The sequence below is a fragment of the Polistes canadensis genome, unplaced genomic scaffold (assembly GCF_001313835.1).
Source record: "Polistes canadensis isolate GaletaPanama2010 unplaced genomic scaffold, ASM131383v1 scaffold_210, whole genome shotgun sequence".
Lineage (NCBI taxonomy): Eukaryota > Metazoa > Arthropoda > Insecta > Hymenoptera > Vespidae > Polistes > Polistes canadensis.
Window position 1 is genome coordinate 16,140 of NW_014569757.1, and position 21,031 is coordinate 37,170.

The 21,031-nt window shown below is 28.6% G+C and overlaps 4 protein-coding genes across 10 annotated transcripts in view; 1 reads left to right on the forward strand and 3 right to left on the reverse strand.

The window, feature by feature from the left end:
* LOC106790029 (neuropeptide-like 1) overlaps positions 1–1,183 on the reverse strand; it is a 14,222-nt gene extending 13,039 nt beyond the window's left edge. The window contains exon 1 of one of the 2 annotated variants that reach the window (XM_014754667.1): positions 1,039–1,183. In XM_014754667.1, coding sequence (XP_014610153.1) covers positions 1,039–1,113 — 75 coding nt within the window. In that variant the 5' untranslated portion in view covers positions 1,114–1,183. The remainder of the gene's footprint in view (positions 1–1,038) is intronic. The other variant, XM_014754668.1, reaches the window with a different exon arrangement.
* A 2,436-nt stretch (positions 1,184–3,619) lies between these two features.
* On the reverse strand, positions 3,620–14,334 carry LOC106790014 (telomere-associated protein RIF1-like). 4 transcript variants are annotated; one of them, XM_014754643.1, is made up of 16 exons: positions 14,211–14,334; positions 13,422–13,594; positions 13,007–13,210; positions 12,612–12,906; positions 12,180–12,526; positions 11,522–12,104; positions 11,251–11,450; positions 11,024–11,164; positions 10,793–10,958; positions 10,495–10,702; positions 10,187–10,410; positions 9,699–10,103; positions 6,872–9,316; positions 6,210–6,789; positions 5,260–5,513; positions 3,620–5,164 (listed from the first exon to the last, which is right to left on the reverse strand). In XM_014754643.1, the coding sequence occupies exons 2-16, from the start codon at positions 13,517–13,519 to the stop codon at positions 4,451–4,453; spliced, it is 6,864 nt and encodes a 2,287-aa protein (XP_014610129.1). In that variant the 5' UTR covers positions 13,520–13,594; positions 14,211–14,334; the 3' UTR covers positions 3,620–4,450. The 4 variants fall into 4 exon arrangements, with proteins under 4 accessions (XP_014610129.1, XP_014610125.1, XP_014610126.1 ...); XM_014754639.1 differs by having other exon boundaries at positions 5,260–6,789; XM_014754640.1 differs by lacking the exon at positions 14,211–14,334 and adding an exon at positions 14,074–14,159 and having other exon boundaries at positions 5,260–6,789.
* A 158-nt stretch (positions 14,335–14,492) lies between these two features.
* LOC106790008 (disks large-associated protein 5-like) lies at positions 14,493–18,913 on the forward strand. 2 transcript variants are annotated; one of them, XM_014754630.1, is made up of 5 exons: positions 14,493–14,824; positions 15,524–17,898; positions 18,005–18,197; positions 18,278–18,436; positions 18,498–18,913. In XM_014754630.1, the coding sequence occupies exons 1-5, from the start codon at positions 14,659–14,661 to the stop codon at positions 18,551–18,553; spliced, it is 2,949 nt and encodes a 982-aa protein (XP_014610116.1). In that variant the 5' UTR covers positions 14,493–14,658; the 3' UTR covers positions 18,554–18,913. The 2 variants fall into 2 exon arrangements, with proteins under 2 accessions (XP_014610116.1, XP_014610117.1); XM_014754631.1 differs by having other exon boundaries at positions 18,023–18,197.
* Positions 18,684–20,805, reverse strand: LOC106790009 (telomerase Cajal body protein 1). Of its 2 annotated transcripts, none has more exons than XM_014754632.1 (5): positions 20,509–20,805; positions 19,882–20,390; positions 19,568–19,800; positions 19,233–19,466; positions 18,684–19,157 (listed from the first exon to the last, which is right to left on the reverse strand). In XM_014754632.1, the coding sequence occupies exons 1-5, from the start codon at positions 20,755–20,757 to the stop codon at positions 18,937–18,939; spliced, it is 1,446 nt and encodes a 481-aa protein (XP_014610118.1). In that variant the 5' UTR covers positions 20,758–20,805; the 3' UTR covers positions 18,684–18,936. The 2 variants fall into 2 exon arrangements, with proteins under 2 accessions (XP_014610118.1, XP_014610119.1); XM_014754633.1 differs by having other exon boundaries at positions 19,882–20,271; positions 20,509–20,656.
* Positions 20,806–21,031: the final 226 nt, after the last annotated feature.

A 21,031-nucleotide genomic window follows, 5' to 3' on the forward strand; every position in this document is an offset into this window, starting at 1 on the left:
ACATTTTACGATAGATGTGTGTATATATATATATATATATATATAAAAAATATTCATATCTAATATATCATATTTATAAATTGACAGAAATTTTTTTCGAATAACCCAATTAAATTGAAAATTATATTCGTTCGTATTTATTTATGTAATTATAAAACAAAAAATGATTACGTATGTCATAAGCCAGAAAAGTATACACTGCAATACGCACAAAGAATCTAGGTCAATGAGCTTAATGTGGTGATCGTGAGTATCCTTTAACAAGTATTCTACAATTTTCGTTTAAACTAGAGCTTTCGCAAACAACTCTTGACGCGTGAAAGACGTTATCAGAGATCACTTTTGTAGTACTCCACTGATAACAACTAAATCTATAAATAAATATAAATAAATGATGAATCATGTTATCAAGAGGAAATGAACAACCGAATAAATCGAATTTCTCCATTAACATTTGCATTTTCTTAAAAGATAATAATAATAATCACGATCCCTTCAATGGGATCCCATCGATCTTCTACATCACGATCCGAAAATCATGACAATTTGGAACTTTCAATCGAAGAAAATTGAGTATGAATAACGAATCTAACATTCTACGCGTACCGTTATTCATTCGAATCAATCTATCATCGAACACTCCTCAATTATTTCTCCTACGCGTTTCGTTAATTCCACTGATTGTCAATTAAACGATCCGAATTGTCTGCGATTGATTAAAATTCGCAATAATAAAGAAGAAAAACAAAAATAAGAAAAATAACAATACTTCTTTATCGAATCAAATCGAATACGAATACTTTTAAATGTTTATCTAACTTTTATGACCTTAATAAATTAAATTAAAATAAAAAAAAAAAAAGAAAAGAAATAATAGGTTGAACTGAAAAAATGGAAACAAATAGTAATTAATTAAACGAAAGAAAAAGGGGATATAAATAAATGAATAAATAATATACGTACATGTAAAAAAAAAAGAAAAAAAAAACGACAACAAAATGCGTATTCGCAGTTACATTATGGGAGAAAATAACTCACCGTGGGAAGATAAATCGCGTTGATTACGCCGATGTAAAGTAGTAGCTTTACAAGGAAGCTTTCAGTTAAGCCCATTTTCTATGAAGATACCACGCGTCCTTTCTAGACGGATTTCCAAAAGTGAGTAATACCGCTTCGTACAGCGTTGGCTCCTTATATAAGGTGGAAATCACCCCGCGCAGGCGTTTCGACCCCCCATAGGAACACCTACATACTCGATGATGGTTGAATATTTACGCACACCTGCATCAAATGGTGTAACCGGCACGCAATACGCGTATATTTCATGCGCTTCTAGCCTTCTTGTTTTTCGAGCCAACCCCAGGGAGAGAAATAGATACAGAAAAAGGGAGAGAAAAAAAAAAAAAAAAAGAAAGAGAGAGAGAGAAACGAAAGAGTTGGAGAAAAAGAATAAAAAAAGAGAAAGAAAAGGAAAAGAAATGAAGGCAGTTTTAAAATCACGACCGAAGCTAATATGCGAGGATTATTGCGTGTTGAGGGGAAAAAAAAAAAGAAAAGAAAAAGAGTTAAACAAAAAAAAAAAAAAAAAACCAAAATCGTATCTTCCAGCTTCATTTTTACAATCATATTTCATTGAACATACTCGCGCTATATTTATCTAGTATCTATCTGCATCTATTTTTCTCTAATTCGGAATTTGGTCTCTTGCTCATTGCAAAGTCTGGAAAAATCGTACACAGATTGTACGCAATTTTCAATTAAAATTAAAATAATATACTCATATATATATATATATATATATATGTAAAGGAAATGTATTCCTTTGATGTGTTTTGTCGCACTTCAAGCAGCTCTCGTTGGAAGGATCGATTAATAAAATCGGTAGAAAGAAATGAGTGGCGATTGATAAACAAAGGAAGGGAGAGAATACAAAATAAAGCAGATGTGAAAAGGAGTAAAGAATATTCGTTATAAATATAAATAAATAAACTGTTTAGAATAAGTGGGAATAATAAACTTTAATTGTCGTTTTTTTGGTTTTCAGGTAAGGGTATTTAGATATAGTGATTGATGTAATTAAATAATGTATATAATAAATAGCAATTTGAATTTTGGTTTTCAGAAAAACAAATTTTAGTTTGTTGGTTATCCTCACTTAATAATAAGAGTTTTAGTCTTATATATATATATATATATATGTGCGTAAATGTATATAGTTAAACCATTTAGTCTAAAAACAAAATATTTTTATCGCATAAATTTGACTTACAATATTTGTATGTCCAATCTATGATATTGATGCTCTAAAAAGGAATACGTATCGTAACAATACTCGACTGATTTGTAAATGTTCGTGAAAACATCGAATCTAGTGTAAGATAACTATTTTAAATGTAACACATGCGCGCGAGTGCGTACGCTTTCACGAGACGGCCGGAAATTTGATTTCAAGCGTTGTTTACGTATAAAGGGTATTGGGATTCGTGCCCATTCCACAAACCTACTTATTTATACATATATATAATATATATATATATGTATCTACGTACATATATAGATCCGCGAAAGAACGTACGTTTTACCAAAACGAACAAATCCTTCAATAAATCAAAATCAAAAAGCTTCTTCTCGTTTTTTTCATTATTTGTTTGTTCATTTTCACATTTACTTTATTATTTGTAATATTTTAAATATATACTTATACTTACATATTTAGATGAGAGGGCGTATATTTCATCTCGTAAATCCTATTTTTAACATTGGAAAATATAAATAAAAGTCAGATAAGGATATGCAAATAGAAATAAGCATCCTGAGTTTCCCATGACGTAGTTCCTCGTACCTTGGGAAAAGGAAACGAGAACCGTGATATCTTATGTTTCAGTAAAGTCGAATACGATTGGCATCATATTTTGAAACCATGTCTTTTGGGATTACTCCGTATTCTGGGAAAACCACGTGTCTACTAAATAAATCATTCTCAACTAATATAAGACGATCGGATTACTAAAGTTGTTTGATATTTTCAAGCTAACGAGTTGAAATCTGCAATATTATTATGTGAATTTTTATTTAATTTAGAATTAAACAAAATTTACTCTATAAAGTATGTCAAGATATTTTTATTAAAAAAAAAAAAGAGATTAGAGATGTAAATATCATAGAGAAAAATAGTTCTTATAAGGTAAAAGTTCAACGAACGAGTAGTAAGTACATGGGTGGCAATAATCGTACTGCCGGTGGGTAGATCAGTAGTACGAGTCAATAATAGCAACTATAGTCGGACAAAAGGAGAAAGTGCCGATTATATACAGACATACGGCTAAGTATTGTTGTTTGTGACGGTAATTATAACAGAGGACTAAATGAAAAATTATTAAACACACATTTTTATTAATTAAATTAAAATTATATTCAACATATAATAATTTATTTTATAATATAAATTAATTATTATCAATTTTAGCGTTTAATCCGCTGTCATAATTACCAGTACATACATATACTTTGAACAAACGACAAAAAATGTGGTTCCCCCTCGTTTTTTTTTTTTAATTAATTAAAAAAGCATAAATTGTAAGGGTTGCATCAGAATTATGTCAAAATATCGAACTCATTATAGAATTATGCATGTGTTAATTATTCGACAACAGAAATTATAAGATACAGAAAAACATTGAAATGAAACATTTTGTACGAAGAATGGCAGTCGTTAAATATATTTGACTGTTAATAATTATAACCAATATACATGAACGTATATACAATAATAAATGCTTAATTCTAATATGACGACGTAGAAAGATTACTTAATATCTCCTTTAAAATTTATCATCAAAGTTCATGCGAAACCGTAATTTTCTTGATATAGTCTTTCTTTTGAAATTTAATTCATCGATGAAGAGATATTATTAAAAATCCACCTTTTATCTGTCTATTTGAGAGATTGTTTTTCAAATATCGTTATTTTATCCTAATTTACCTTAGCGAGAATTAACAAGTAAAAAAAGAATGGCTACTCTTCTTATTTCGCTTGACAATTTACGATTTCTATTTGATTAATTTTCGAATAAATTAAACAATCAAAAAGAACGACAATTTCTTCAACTTTTATAAAAGCTTGTAAGTATATACAATATTAGAATATCGTTAACACATCCAGCACACAATAAAAGCTGTTTACTTTCGTTTCAATTATAAAGTGAACTAAAATATATTGTGTGTTTATATGACAATCGGATACATTATATATCCAAATATCACAACGAATAAAGAAAATAAAGTGAATAATGTTTAATGATTCGTTCGTTTGTCCTATAATATGCTTATACTAAATTCGTGTAAAGTAAATGAGATATAAATGTAAGATTAATGATTACATCAATGATACTCATTAATAATAACTCTACAATGATTATTTAAATATTTTTATAGAAATAATCTTTTATTTTTATTTTTCAGTAGCATCAAGAGATAATTTATTTTTCATCGCCTCGTGATATGCGTCTAATAATTCTTCGGGTTTTAGTTTTGAACTAATAGCTTTATAAATTTTCAGCAATTCCTCTCTTTCACTTGTTTGTTCTACACGCGAAAGTACTAATTCAGTAGACCACAACTTATTGAACACTTCTTGTATAAGATTTGAATTCTGTGATGTGAGCGTTTCTGCTATATCGGTCATACTACTATTTTGCAAAGCAATATCCAAAACGAGTCGCGGTGGTATAAGTTCATCGTTTGCAACAGTATGACTAATTATTACATCCATGGGAAGTCTCTTCAACATATCACTAAAACACGACAGATCTCTTATAGGAGTTTTAATACCACTTTCTTCTTCCTTTTTCAATATCATTGATAACATTGCGGCCAGTTCCTCAGATTTATATTGTTCACCTACATAATTTTTTATTTCCTTTAAATCAAAAACGTTCATACAATCGTCAATCGTTATTTTCTTTCTATAAGCACTGAGAACTTTATGGAAAAATTTTTTATCGCCACTAAAAATATCGGGAAGTCTTAAAAGAACTTTATTAACACCGCAACCACGACATACAGTTTTTAATTTCGCTTCGCAGTAACTTTCAGTATTGTTAAGTCCGAGTATTCTTAGGGTTTCTTTTTCGAAATCTGCTTCTGGCAAAGATCTCGTTTTCAGCTATAACAAATTAATATTTTTTTGTTTTTTCATTACGTTATATAGGTTTATATGAAAACAAAAGTAACATAAATAAAACTTATACTTTTTCTTACCTTATAATGTCCAAGTATTGTTTCAGGAGAAGATCGTTTGACGGCACTTTGCATTACTAAATTAACATCAATTTCGTCCAAAAGATCTTCTAATGCCATTTGAGCTTCAACAGATTTCGTTGCTACACTTGGAGGTTTTGGACATAAGGTAGGATCGGTGCAAACACCGATAGATCTAGTCGTATCATTTGAATCGGCCATTGATACCTCAATAATTTCTGACTTTTGAGATGAAACATTAATGTCGCTTGGTTCTGTAATAGATGAATTGATGTTTGTATTTGTAATCGATTCTGTTTGCTTCATTAATTCAAGTTCTTTATTTTGTAAATAACAAGTTGTCGAATCACATTCATTATCAACATACGAAATATTACAATGAAGTTCTTGACAACCCTTCATAAGTTTTAATTTCGATATATTTTTGCTGATATGATGATCCAAAATATGTCTAGCAAAATTAAGTTTATTTAAACGATTTTTTATAGGCACCCTATTTAGTTTACGCGCGGTCAACTGTGCAAAATCACCAATAGTGACTATATTTCTAGTTGTAAAATAAGTATTCAATTGTCTAGTCCACGATCGATAAGTGAGGTATGGTGTTAAGGAATTTATGGAATGCTGACATGACACCAATTCTCCATAAATTGCATCTGTGTCATCTAAGAGTTCTGGATTAGAATATGTTACGTTAGATTCACTTGATTGACTTGGAGATAAATTTCCAAAAATGGAATCTGTTACAGTTAAAGTATCATGATCTGCAATATTTTCTAATTTTTGAGTACTAGTTGTTTGTAATGGTTTAGTACAACGTATTTCATCCGAATTTACTGTAGTATTGAAACTAGTAATATTTCCCACGTCTACTGTGTCTTCCAAAATGTCTTCATTAGTTATAATACTTAATTGTGAAAGATCTACTGAATCGTTTTGATTATCCACACCTTTATCCTTTTTTTCTGGCCGTTGTATATTATTTTTGTCATCTATACTGCCAAACATATCTTGCTGAGTTTCAGATTCTTGGGACTGGAATATTTTGCCATTTTCAGTCGACGATGAAAGCGACGATGAAAGCGACGACGTCTTTTTAGAAATAGATTTGTTGTCTACCATTTCTAATTCTTTGGACAAATTATCAAGTGAAACTGCGGTGTATAACTTAGTTTCTAAACTCTCGTTCATATTCTCGGAAAAACTGCAGGTAGTATTATCATCTATAATCATACTTTCATTAGATTCCAATTCTTCCGCTATATTTGTTAATAATACGTTCTCCCCTTCACATTGTAAGTCAACTTCGCATTCGTAATTTTGTTGCATTTCAATGTTCTTATCCTCTTTATCTGAATCAATTTGAACGAATTTAAGTTTCGTTTGTTTCGCTCGTAAAGGCGAATAATTCTTACGAATCAATACAATTGGAGGAGGTAATTTATTTGGTTTATCGGTGCTTTCAGTAATCACAATCTCATAACCCATCTGTTTGGAAACTAGAGGATCCGCAAAACTCACTCGTTTCCTCTAAAAAACAAAAAAACAAGTTAATATTTAACTAAAGATACAGAAATACATACATAAATATATAAAACGAAAAATAAAATACCTTGCTTGGTGTCGTATTTTCTAAATCACTTTCTGTTAGATTCAAACGATTACGTTTCAAAATACTTGCACTAGGTGATGCTGTTAATGATGGAGGATTTGCATTGGACCATTCCAGCATAGGTAGCTCTGACTTTCTTTGAGAAGGCGATAAACTTCCGTCATTTCCTTCTTCATTTACATTATCCAAACTGATTAGCATGTAATCAGGTATTGATTTATCCACATTGGGAGAAATTTTTTCTCCGTTATTTTTTAAAGTACAAAACAATGGTACTGGCGAAGATGATGGAATAGTATATTCCCCAGATTTCATATTATTAAATATTTTTTCTTGACGACTACTACATGGACCAACAATTTTATCATTATCTTTAAATATCGCCGTTTTATCTTTTTTTCCTATCTGCGCCTCGTTTTCTCCATCTTTATTGAGTTTAATCTTTTTTACCATCATTACATCCTCCTCCGCTTTTATAGATTGACTATTATTCTCCGTTATTATTTGTTTTGTAACTAAACCTAACATATGAGCAGCGCGACCCCCTTTATGTCGATAAGTTTTTAACTTTAAAAGTTGATCAATATTAGTTGTAGGTGACGGTGCAACTACTGCAGATAATTTGTTTGTAGGTGAATTATTTACTTGCGATACTTCCAAAACTGTCTTCTTTTCATCTTCACGTTGAATACAACTAATTTCATGATCCGAAGAAGTATTTACAACCATTTCAACAGTGTTATCTTCTATGTTTGATGTCCCGTCAATTGTAGTGTTATCTTCTGAAATCTTTTTAGGTACATGGGGTATTTCTTTTGTATTTTTCTTTACTGAAGTAAATTCTGTCGAAACATTATCTTTATTAGAAGATTTCGTTACCGGAACATTTATGATTTGATCAATTTTATTAATTTTAATGAAACATTTTTTATCATTGTATTTTTCTTCTAATTTTGATATTGTGTTTTCTACTTGTGAATTTTGTATAATATCCTCTATTCCATCTTCTGGGCATGATAATGATTCATCTTTATTTATACAGTCTTTAGTCTTTTCATGTTCACTTGTATTCACGTTGCATTCTTTCATTTTCTTTTTACTTTCTTTTATTTTTCTAACATTCGGCGAGGTATCCTTATCTGTGATTTCATCTTGAATATCAACATTGATACTATCTGTTACTTCAGGCAATACGTTTGTACTTTCATCAGATCTAGAATCTCCGATGGTATTATATTTATTAGTTTCCTTTTCTGAAGAATTCTCCGTTGAATCAATCATATTTAATTCTTCACTTTTGTTTTCCTCAAACTTAAAACTTTTCCTATTTTCCTTTTTAAATGTAGACTGACCGCATACACTTGACTTAGTTTCATCGCTATTCTTTGAGTCTGGACTTTTTCGTACATACATTCGTAGAGTTTTAGTCTCGCCATCAGATTCTTGTACCTTTTCCTGTTTAGATCTTCGACGATTTGTTAATGCACTATAAAATACCATATTTATTTTTAACCTCGACATCTCATTTTTTGTACGTTGGCTCAATCGTTCTTCTTTTAATTCATCAAAATTTTCATTTTCTAAGGATCTTACACTCTCAGAATCACTAGGAATTTCAGAAACATATTTTTTTCTTCTTCGTTGGCAAATGACTTCATCAGAATCACTATCTGAAGCATATTTACGTTTTATACCTCTTTTTTGTTTAGTTATAATTGATTTCGTTCTTAATCTTCTTATTATTTTAGGTTCGCTTTGTTCAACCTGAATATCTGTGGTTTTATCAAAATTGAGTTCATTGGTATCTACTTTCGCCGTACTATTACGATTACGTCGTTTACCACTTCCTAATATCGATGGAGACAATCTCTGTTCAGATTCTTTATCATCTGGAAATTCTTCTCGAGATTCGAAATTCAATCGTTTTGCAACAGAATCTAATTCGTGCTCATACATTCCTTGGCTATCATTATTAAATGATGTTTCCAATTTTTCAAGTCCAGAAGTCTCGGATATCGTACTAGTCTGTTCTTTGAATAAATCATCAGATGTATTATTTTCATTTACTGGACTTGTAGATTGTACTGGTGGAACACTCTGTTGTACTGCTTTCAGATCAGTACTACTAATAGTGTCTGTTTTATCAGCGACTCTATATTCCGTTACTGTAGAGTCAATGGTGTTTTCTTTGTTAGCATCATGATCAACATTTTCTTCTGTTACAGTATCATCTTTTCTAGTGTCCTGTGCATGATCAACCTCATTAATATGTTTACCTCTTTTATCAAACCATTCCTGTAAATGCTGACTACTTTGTGAAGTTGATTGTGAAAGGTCATTGTACAATGCAGGGATATCTTCTCTTTTCTTTTTTAATATTTCTTTTTGATGCTCAGTCAAACGATTAACATCGTATTTTACATCTGTTTTAATATAAACGTATTCCTACCCGAACAAATATAGAACATAAAAAACCTGTTTTTCGATATTTATATACAGGGTGTCATGTAACTGATGGTACACGCGAGTAAGTAAGTGACTCTACATACAAAATTAAGTAAATAATGTATAAGAAAATTTGTTTACGTGTACTCGATAAATTTGAAAATTTTTCAAATAGCCTGGAAACCAAAAGTCTTGTCCGATAAACATAAGAGTAGAACTGATACAAGAAATATCATACTGACAATATTTTTGAACATATTAAGAAACACAAAAATTAAGTAATTACATTTGTTGAGCTGAAACTGAATCGAGTGCACGTGTACTTGATACATTAACACCCTGTATATAAATATATATGTGTATATATATATAAAATATCTACCTGTGTTTCTGGATTAGGTAACGATACCCTTTTTCCATCATTTTCTTTCTGTGCAGTGGTAAATACGACCTTAGAACTTGCAGATTTTCTATTTAAAAAGCTGCCTGCCATCTTAACTTGTTTCGCAGATTTCTCTTTATCTTCTAATTTATTTCCCTCATCATTTAATTTAAATAGCAGTTTATCTGGTTTTATTCTATTATGTATCTCTTGAATTATGATTTTTTCTTTATCATCGAAATTATTTTCTTCTTGCAAAAACGATAATGTGTGCATTGCTATTTCCATATTAGAGTGATTTACAGATTTGATTATAACTTCTTTAAATAACAACAAAAATTCTGAACTTATACTTTTATCAAGACCTTTAATAATGATAAGTATTGTCTCCCATAAACCTATACTCTACAAATAAATAAATCTTATTATTAACGATAAACATTGAAAAATAAAGTATCGCATGAAATTCATTTATTTGATTATCATACCTCTTTCAATGACGTTCCAACTGAAGATATGAGCACAATTTCAATTACTGATCTCAAATATTCCAAACATAATAATGCCTTGTTTTTATCATAACCATATATAGTAATAAGCACTGCAGATAATGCTTTCAAGACGATATCACAATTAATAAATTGTGAATTATTGAGATTAGTTTTAATGAGATCTATTAAATAATCCATGATACATGTTACTTCATTTCGAACTAAAAATAAATTTAATAAATATAAATATCACGGGATAAATAGATCTTTTTTTTAAATTATTATAGAGATCCATATTACCATACCCAATAAATCATTATAATTTATATTACTTAATAATATGTCCAAACAGTAAGATATACAAATGCTACAATCCTTATTCTTATTTAAACAACTCTGCATCATTTTCATGGTATTTAATAGTATTTCATTAGATTTTACTGTGACAATCAAATCTCCTTGTAAATCGAATTGCTTGTATAATTTTTTCCAAGTGTTACTAATTTCTAGAATCTGTTAATAAATCGTGTTAAATATATTTACCAATTTACTAAGTTTATAATATTATTTAATGTATATGTAATTATATATAAATATAAAAACCTGTTTTAAATCCTTCGATAATATTTGCGTAAATGGAAATTTTAAAATATATTCTGTAGTCTTGAAATTATGTTGGGCAGCATTGCCTTCATTGATTTTACCTGTATCTTCTATATACGTTATTAATATTTCTGCTACGATACACCATACTTCAGGTATAATAGTTCTAAACAAATAAATGATATAAATATGATGTTTATTCGCTTTCTAATCGAAATTTAAATCACTCACGTGGATTTATCTTCTACATTAATCTCTATTAATTTGTCCAAAACCTGTCTCAAGAAATCCAATATATTTGAGCAATACTCATTTCTTATTTTTGACTTAGCACACTCCCATAATAAACAATTAAGTCCTTTGCAATGATTCCTTTAAATTAAATGCCATAATAAAGTCAATCTATCTTAAAATAATATGTATATTATTTGGGAACAACAAATGTATATAATACTAACTTCTTGATTTTTGGCAGAATTGATGTAGAGAAAAGTTTAAACAATAAGTCCAATAACATTTCTCTGTGGATTTGAATATCCTTAAAATTAGGTAAATCAATAACGATAACATCAAGAATTAAATCCTGGATCATTGGCTTATCAGCAATATGATTTCCCAATTCATTTATTATTAATAAAATGTCTTTATAAACGAGATCCTGAAAATTGTATTTAATTGTTAATATGTACACAGGAAAAAAAATCTTTAATTGATATATTTGCTTCTCACCTTTATTTCTGTCTTCGATTCTTGAGCATAATTAACTAAACTAGACCATAAAAGTTTTCCTACTTGATATCGATTTTTCATTTCTTTATCATTAATTTGGCTCAAAATAAGTATGGCTTCTCCAACGCTATGTATGATACTTTTAAAACATTGTTGAAAAATTGTACCACATATACAATTTGGAAGCATTTCCTCTAAAATTGGTGAATGAAGCATATGATTTTCTTGTTTTGCGACAAGAAGCTGAGATAAGGCATCCAAGGCAACTAATTTTGTTTTAAAAAATCTCTTGCCAGGAGAGGCAACATCGCATTTAGATGAAAGTAATGGTGTATCTCCAAGTGGACCAAAGCAAAAGTTCAAAAATTGCGTTAACACGGGTTCAACAAATTTGCCAATATCTTTAAAAAGTTTAATAATCAAATGCCACCAAACTTCCAATTTAGTGAGAGCTATTAATTCAGTCTTACTATTTTTTGCATTTAATGGTATACACAACAATTTTATTCTTCTTGTAGTTCCAAGTTCTTGAGGATCTAAAGCAAAATTGTCAATCAACAATTTCCATGAAAGGAAAGCTTGCCTAAAAAACAATAAATATATAATTTAAAGAAAAACATTATTTATCGATAATATCAACAATCAATATATATCGAACCTTCGTATAACAGCATCAGAAGATTTAAAGGCTCTTTCCTCAACACTGAGTAAGTTATTTATCAAACTCGCACCACGGTGAAGATCCGTACCAAGCAATTGAACGCTGATATTCCATTGAACAGCCCAGTCAATTTCACACACTGATACCAAAAGTTGCATTCGTTTGCAATACATAGATTGCAAATCTGTCTTATATTGTGACCAGACATCTGGTAAATCATTACGAACATGTGTGGTCAGATTAGTTGTGATTGCTTGCTGTAAAAGTTTTAAAGCAGGAGTACGCTGTCGCCTATGACCCATATAAGCTAATAATATAACTTTCTCCATTAGTATTTCATCGAACTGTAATGATAATATATACAAATTAATATAGAATATTTAAATGAAATATATTTCAATAAAAATAGAATATATTTGATCTTTATACCCTCTGTATTTTATTATCAGCCATCTCAACAGCAACTTTGTATAATCTTCTTAACAAATTAAGACTATAATTAATCATCTCTTCTTCGATCTTCTGATTATTGGATAATGCTTTGTTTTCTACTTCAGTTAGTTTATGTAAATTTTCTGTACATGCTGTTGGTAAAAGCCAATTCATTGTGGCAGGCTGTATAGTTTGCAGGCAATCATTTAATAAATTAACAATTGACTTATCATTAGCAGCTATCAATATGGCTATATCATCCACCACGTCTAGTAATTTAAGAATTTTTAGTCTAAAATCATAAAATGTATAAGAATAACATATCAAAGTTAATGAATACGAAGTAGAAAAAGTAGATCCCATTGATTTAATAAAAAAAGAAATAATCAAACCTGTCCTTTCTACTTATATGTTGCATCGATTCAAATAAATTTAATTTGTGATTCCTCAAATTTTGCACAATACAAGTAAGCGTATCATATGCCTCATGTTGTATATTTTGATCTTTGCTCGTAGAAGCATCCACGACTAACTTGCAGAGATCCTTATATTGTTCTTCTTTAATATTATTTGAAGATTCTAACTTTTTGTGATTGCTAAAAATAAAAGTTAAGTAAAAATAAAATAAAAAAGTGTACTCCGTAATTAAAGATAAGCAAAATTGTACTTGTAAATAAATGTATAAATTTAAATCAAATAATAATTGAATTATTACGTTATCTCAAAATGATTCAAATAAATATATAAATCTTAGATTGTTATAATAAAATAAATAAAATAAAAGTAGAAAAATTTGACATTTATTACCTGCGAATATAGGTTAAAGCATCTTTTTTCTCTTTGTTGCTACTAGACTCTCGTAGCATTTTAAGAATCTTAGGAAAAGATTGCGTTCCCGTAGCCATATCTTTTCACTTGTTTACAAAGGCGTTATCGAAATTGAATCATCGCTTAAAGCACTCGTAGCGCGTTTTGAAGCCCTAAAAGAAAAGAGAATTTTATGTAGTACAATTTGATCAGCAAGAAAATTTTGCACGCGCTAGTAATGCGATAATAATTTCTAGGGTTCTGGATAGTTCCAAGAAATTAAATCGACGATGTATTCACGGCCATGTATACAACATATACACAAATCTATATTTAACAAAACACTGTATAACGCACATATCTTAATATTCTAAAAAGAATACATTGATACTCTACTAAGCTAGGCGAAACAAAAGCATTAAACATTTGTTGTTTTGGAAGCAACGCTAATATCTCTAATTCCAACGTTCGATTGCACTGGGGTTGCACTCACGTTAAAATATTTTATGCAATTCTCATCACAACCCTTCAAATCTACATATTTATAGCAAAACAAAGCATCACAGATCCAAATAAACGAATTTTTTTCTTAATCCGATAGTCTTTAAAACCTTAGCTACCTATTTCGAATTAATTTATTAGAAAAATGTACCGTTTTTTCCCTATATCTAATTGCAAACTCGACGATTAGGTTATTTGTGATAATTACTTGAGATGTATTATTTTTACAGGTTTTGCGTAACATGCACACAATGAATTTTCATAAAAACTTTATAAATAAATACGTACAACTAATGTTGAAAACAACAATTTAACACGACACTGAGTAAATGATAATTTTGTTAAGATGTTATCTATGTATGTAGTTACAACCACGTATACATTGGAAATTTTATACACGATTAGCACGAAATGCATTGGCGCCAAATTTTTTCCGAGTTTATTGCGACGCTTCTAAGATAGGTGGCGTTAAATTGCAGCACTAGAAATATTCTTTTTGATTGGTGGAATCTTAGACAAAAAGAAAACCATCGCTATAAAATAAGTTTAGTATTGACCAATCCGAAAAGGTGTTATATTAAACAATTTAGAAGCGATGTTATATTTGAAAATATTTTCAGTTATACCTCCAGTAAACTATTAGGAGATATCAAGTTATCGTGTTTAAAGGAAGTTATTATTTTATTAAAATTAATATTGTTTGAAAATTTTTAAATTTTATCTATTGACATTAAATATGGCTAATTATCAAAGTCAATATAAGGTAAATAATAATTTTGGAAACATTAAAAATAATCGTGCTAAGCGTGCTAGAATATCCGAACTCAAACGTAAAGAACAGAGAATTGAAGACTTCGCAAAAAAACGTGAATTAGAAATTATTCCTGATGAAAAAACGGAAGGTAATACATATTTATTATTATTACAATAAAACTAGAAATTTAATAATTTTCGAATGATTATAACCAAGTGATGTATAAGATTGTTTATTAATTTGTTTAAGATTAACTTTTTGAATTTATATGACAGTCTGTTAAATTTATGTTTATACGTCTTGCTAAAATTATTCAACAAAATAGAAATAAATTTTTACTTTTATTGATTAATATCTTTACAAAAAAGGTAACTCAATGTTACTAAGTATTTTTTGTAAAAGAATTCATAATTGAGAAAATTTTAGACTATCCTAAACTAATGACTGACTTTCAAAATTGTTAATATTTATAAATGTTTGTATTTGGTTTATAATTAAGGATATTAAAGGTTGGGAAATAATAGTATTGTTGAAAATTTAAAGTAGATGGTACTTGATCAATGCAATGAGCTATGTAATATAAATGAAAAAGCAATAGAAATAAAGATGAGATTCTAGAGTAGACCATTGTAAAGATTAATTGTATTTTCTACTTTGTATGAAAAGATAAACTCTATGCATATACAAATTATACATTGAATTCTATTACATTTTATAAGATATTATTTGAATTCAGCTTATGCGATTTATGATTACATTTATTTTATTTTATAATTTTATAGTCTTTTTTTCTGTACTTATATATATATATATTTATATTTATTAATTAATTATATTTTTTGTTTAGATGTCAAGGATAATAGATACCACAAGCTATTAAAATGGAGAGCGGAACGTGATAGGCTTAAAAAAATGGAGCAGATAAAGAAAAAACCTGCCTTCAAAGTAGGCGTAGTCCATCATAATTACTATTCTCCTCCGATAAAAGATTCTAGTGTACTACCTCCTATTAAATCATCTCTACATAATCAAAAACAAATTACACAACCTACATTAGTATCAAGAAGAATAACTAGAGCTACTGAAAAACGTCTTCTTAGGAAACAAGAGATATTGACTACCGAAGTACCACCAAAACAAAATGTTAAAGAAAAAAAACAAAAGAAATCTGAAGGAAAAAATAAAAGAAAAAATAACGTTAAAACTGAACAAAAATCTTTTGCACCTAGTAATTATAAGTTTACTGCTCCAAGCGGTATAACAAGTATGCCTTTATTTGGTCGTGTAAATATAATACTTACACCTGTAAAAGATTCAAAATCAATTAACAATAAAATTGAAGATAGAATATCTTCGTTAAACGAAAAGTCAGAATCATTAGATCAAGATTATAATGAAACAACTAATATAAATGATAAAATGCCTAATAATAGCATAATAAGCGGTTCAATAGAAACATTAAATAATAATCGTGAAATGACATTTAACTTTTCTGACAAAGAAGGAGAATTTCTTAGAAATAGTACTTTTTCCGATGATAGTAGTCATTCAAAAATGACACTGTCGCCTAGCAATATTTCAGCCATCATGACAGAAAAAGAAACACACAAAAATTCAAGCAATAATAAAATTAAAACTTCTTTTTCAAAAAAAATTTCTAAAGGAAAAGTTATAAACAAGTCCTTTCAAAATATAAATAGCAGTCAAAGTAAAAAAACACCTTCTTCAACAAATGATAATGCCAATTTAACAGAAACTAATTTATTTAAGGATCCAGCATACTTTTCACCATACATAGTATCAAAACGAGGTAAAAGTAATGCTAGAAAGGAACAACAATTACGTCGTGGTATTGGCTCTCCAAATGATAATATTCCTACTAAAGAAACAGTTATGCAAACTCTTAACTTATCGATTGAAGAAGAAGAACGTACTGCGCAATATTTTGCTTTCCTATTAAAAAAAGAAACAGACAAACTTAATGAACTTATCAATAAGTGGACAGATATTCAAAAAGAATCAAATATTACAGAAGATGCTCAATATCTAATTAATCAAGCTATAGGACAAACACGTCTATTAATAAATAAAAAATTTGAAAGATTTCAAAGACTAGTATCTGACTGCGAGAGTGGTAAAGGAGAAATGTTAGTTACTTGTAGAGACTTACAAGGATTCTGGGACATGATGTACATGGAAATTCAAAATTGTGATTCACGATTTGAAGCATTAGAAAAGCTTCGTTCTAGAGGCTGGGAAGAAGAAAAAGAAGAAATTGTTGTCAAAGTTAAACCTAAAAGAAAAGTAGTGTCAAAGAAGAAAGTTGTGCCTAAGAAGAAAAGTTCAGTCCAAGCTTTTATCTTAGCTGCTAAGCAAAAGATGAAAAATAATACAAACAATTCAAAAATATTAGAAAAAGATGCGAATGAATCTTTAACTTCCGTAAATAATATTGATATAGAAAACAGAGATGATATCTTGATCAATGGTGATATTAAACATTTGAAATCTACAGACTCTAAAGATGAATTATCTGTAGTTGCTACAAACGAAAATACTAGACAAAGTTTATTAAAAAAAACTCTTTTATTGGAAACATGTAAATCTATACAAACTCCAATGACCATAATGAAAATAAGCCAAATGTACAAAACGCCAAAAATTGAATTAGATGATTCCATATCGTATATTAACTCTAAACAAACACCAAGTAAAAGCATATTAAAACGTTCTGATGATTTTCCAATAAATAATATACATTTATCAAGATCCACGCAGAAAGTTAACTTTAATGACCAAGTGGTCTTGAATGAGCTGTCTGATAGTGAAGAAGCCCAAAATAGTTTAGCTGCTAGATTAGCTAGAATAGACAATTATGATTTAGATAATGAATACGAAAATGATAACATGGAAGTTGCAAAAAGACTTGAATTCGATAATTCTTTTCAAGATTCAAAAAATAATTTACAAGTTAATACTAAGCAATTACTTTCATCTACACACACTGTAACTAACAAGGAAGATGATATTCTTCTGAATGATAAGACATGCGAACAATTTGTCACAAATGTTTCTTCACCTGAAAATCAAAAAATATTAAATATGTCATTAGAGGAATCTGCAGAAAATACAACTAAAAGGAGAACTCTTAGAAACAGAACCATTGTAACGGAAAACTCTACAAATAGAATGTCTACAAGAAATAGAAAAACTGATATTAAAGTAAGTTGTAATCGAATTTCTTTATGATGCAATATATCAGTACGCTTTTTATTTTATTTTTTTTTTTTTTTTTTTTAAAGCTTATTTAAATTATATATTAATTTAGGATTTAATTGATGAAAAGGACGAATTTAATCAAAAAGAAAATAAGAATCCTTTAAAGTCAAGAAAACAATCAAGAAAAAAGTCAATTAATGTTGAAGAAGAAGAAGTTAATGTAAAGAAAGAAATCTGTGTTACACCAGTAAATGTAAAAAAAGAGCTAAGAAGATCCTCTCGAAAAAGTGTGAAGTTTAATGGTAAAAATAAAATAACGATATGATTTCAAATAATAACTAATGTATATTGTTCACAAAATAATAACGATAACTTTTTCTAGTTGAAGATTGCGAAGCCTGTGTAGAAGGTAAATTCAATCTTCCACTGACACCATATTTTAGATGTAGCAAAGGTAGATTGAGCTTCTTACAAGAGAATAATACACCTATAAACCCTCCTTCACCCAATAAAGATTTGATTTCATGGGATTCTCCAAAAAGTAAGTAATATGTCAAATTATTATTAAATGCTTATACTTAATGATTGTGTAACAATTTCAGTTCCTGCTAGAGTAATAAGAAGATCCACGAGAAATTTCACTAAACATGTATTCTAATAATCCATATTGTATAACTTTTGTACATATATTCTTCTACTTATTGACTTACACTTAACTTTTACTTATCAACTAATTTTACTTAAAGATATGTACACTTAGCTTTAACTTATTACTTATTAACTTCTCATTTCCTTTGTCTAGTATTTCTTTTGCATAAAAAATCAAAATTACATTAAATGTTATTAAAAATTGTTTTTAATTAAAAGTATAGTTTAACATTCATTGTTTTTGGCAAAATTCATTTTTGGTGGTAATAAAAATAAAATATATACTTTTAGCTATTTCTATAATAATATATAATGTTTACAAATATATCATCAAGTATATTATTACTGAATCTATAAATTAAATTAAAAAGCATCTGTATTTGGTGTAATGAATTAATTGAACCACCATAATTTTACGCTGTTATCTCTATTTACTCCTTCAATATCACAAATTCTTTGTCCTGAACTTGTTGCAACTATCGGCAAATTTTTATGTATACTCACACCATTCACGCTATCTTCTGATATTTTAAATTCATATTTTGGATTCTCAATTTCATCTTCATTTTTACCTTCTAATAATTCCCAAATATTAATTTTCCCGTCTACACCTCCTATAAAGGAAGAAAAAAATAGCAAATTAAATTTGTATCTCTCATGAAATTCTTAATAAATGATATATATAATACCTGATATTAGATGGCGACCATGACTTGTGATATCAAATTGTATTCTCTGGTTTGTATCTGCTTGCCGTTTTTGAAAAGAATAAAGTACAGTACCAGGATTACGAAGATCCCAACATAAAAATTCATTGGAACGTCTAACAGCTGAATACAACTTAGTTCCACACGGACTAAATTCAATTTGCGTCACACCACTTGCTGTTTTAAAAGTACAGATTGGTGTATCTTTGTAAAGTCCTAAATATAAAAAGAACATAAAACAAAATAAAATGTAGATTGAAATTAAAACCTAATTCGACTATCATAAAAGATATAAATGTGATGAACACAATACATACCAATACTTTTAGAATATGTACCAAATGCCACCAAGCCTGGCATTAATGGATTTTCACGAATACAAGATACCAGTCCGCTGGTATTTGGAAAATCTTTCTTAAAATTAATGGTCTCAATTTGTCGTCCAGGATAATTAGTATCAAAAATATGTAGAGTATTTTTAAAACCGCTAAAAATTTGTTTACCATAATCAATAAATTGAACACTAATGGCAGCTGCTACTTCGTCGACACTATAGAACAGATAATATTTTAATTTAATCAATTAACATTTGTGTAATAAAAAAATTATAAGTATAACAATGAATACTAACTCGTTATAAGCTCTATAAGTAGCTCGCAATTCTCCTGTAAACGCATCCCATAAATGTATCGGACTTTCTTTACTGGTACTAAGAAAACAACATGTTGCAGGATTCCATGAATTCATGAAAGGATACCAGCAAGTATCATATACAAGTCCTCCTTCCTTAACAACTACAGCAGCTTTAAGATCTAATGTTGTAAAGTCCAATGGTATTTTATTAGAATAAAATGTTGATGGAAGTTCGTATAAACGTATTCTAAAATCTTCTGATGGTACTAATAAACATGTATCATCCGGAGACCATTGGCAGCCTTTTGTAAAATTTTCGCAGGATGTAGTTGGTTGATATTCTTTAGTAGCAATGCATATCAACTTTGGTGAAACAATCCAATTGCAACTACAAAAAGAATCATCTGTTGTATTCTTAGAAGTTAAATCTATATTGTCTACTTCAATTTTCTCACATAAATTAGGTTCTATCTTTTCCATATTTAATTCTGAAGGTACACCTGATTCCTATAACATTTAATGTATATATATATATATATACATATATATATTAAATAAGGTATCAATAATGTTAATTGTAACTTTTAATGCATATATTAATGAAAAATATTTCAAAAATACTAACTATATATGGTGCATGATCAATAGATATCTCATTTGTATTGTCTGGGATGCAAGACTTTTGGATTGTTTCCACATTTGTTTCATTATTAGAACTTTGTTCTCGTTTATTTTCAGTCTTTTTTATAGAAATAGTAGGACTTATAAAAATATTTTTAAATGCAGGATTGACAAATTCAATATCCATATGTAATGTGTTTTCATCTTTAATTAAAGATATTAAATCAGTTTTATTAACACTTTCACATTCCATAATAATAAATATCTTTTAAAGAATACATATAAAACAAATCCACAGCAATTTAAATTACTTCTGAATGAAAACATAGTGCATGAAACGTTATAACATAAAATTTCATTTGATCACTCTAGCAGTGATACCAACAAATTTTTTTATTTCATGATGTGATTAATACAAATATTCTTTCATTTTTGGAAAAAATATATGTAAATATTTACTCAAATATTTTGTTATATAATGACGATTATGTGTGATATTTTTCGTTTATTTTTAAAATGACATAAAT

What these genes read in the sequence shown, in the direction of transcription:
- LOC106790014 (XM_014754639.1), bottom strand. Translation starts at nt 13,519, where the DNA reads ATGGCTACGGGAACGCAATCTTTTCCTAAGATTCTTAAAATGCTACGA. An exon ending in GCTTTAACCTATATTCGCAG is followed by an intron (nt 13,211 to 13,421) that starts GTAATAAATGTC and finishes TTTTATTTTTAG; the next exon opens with CAATCACAAAAAGTTAGAAT. An exon ending in AATCGAAGACAGAAATAAAG is followed by an intron (nt 11,451 to 11,521) that starts GTGAGAAGCAAA and finishes TACAATTTTCAG; the next exon opens with GATCTCGTTTATAAAGACAT.
- LOC106790009 (XM_014754632.1), bottom strand. Translation starts at nt 20,757, where the DNA reads ATGGAATGTGAAAGTGTTAATAAAACTGATTTAATATCTTTAATTAAA. An exon ending in TACATATTCTAAAAGTATTG is followed by an intron (nt 19,467 to 19,567) that starts GTATGTATTGTG and finishes TTTTATATTTAG; the next exon opens with GACTTTACAAAGATACACCA. An exon ending in TGGTCGCCATCTAATATCAG is followed by an intron (nt 19,158 to 19,232) that starts GTATTATATATA and finishes CTTCCTTTATAG; the next exon opens with GAGGTGTAGACGGGAAAATT.
- LOC106790008 (XM_014754630.1), top strand. Translation starts at nt 14,659, where the DNA reads ATGGCTAATTATCAAAGTCAATATAAGGTAAATAATAATTTTGGAAAC. An exon ending in ATAGAAAAACTGATATTAAA is followed by an intron (nt 17,899 to 18,004) that starts GTAAGTTGTAAT and finishes ATATTAATTTAG; the next exon opens with GATTTAATTGATGAAAAGGA. An exon ending in AAAAAGTGTGAAGTTTAATG is followed by an intron (nt 18,198 to 18,277) that starts GTAAAAATAAAA and finishes AACTTTTTCTAG; the next exon opens with TTGAAGATTGCGAAGCCTGT.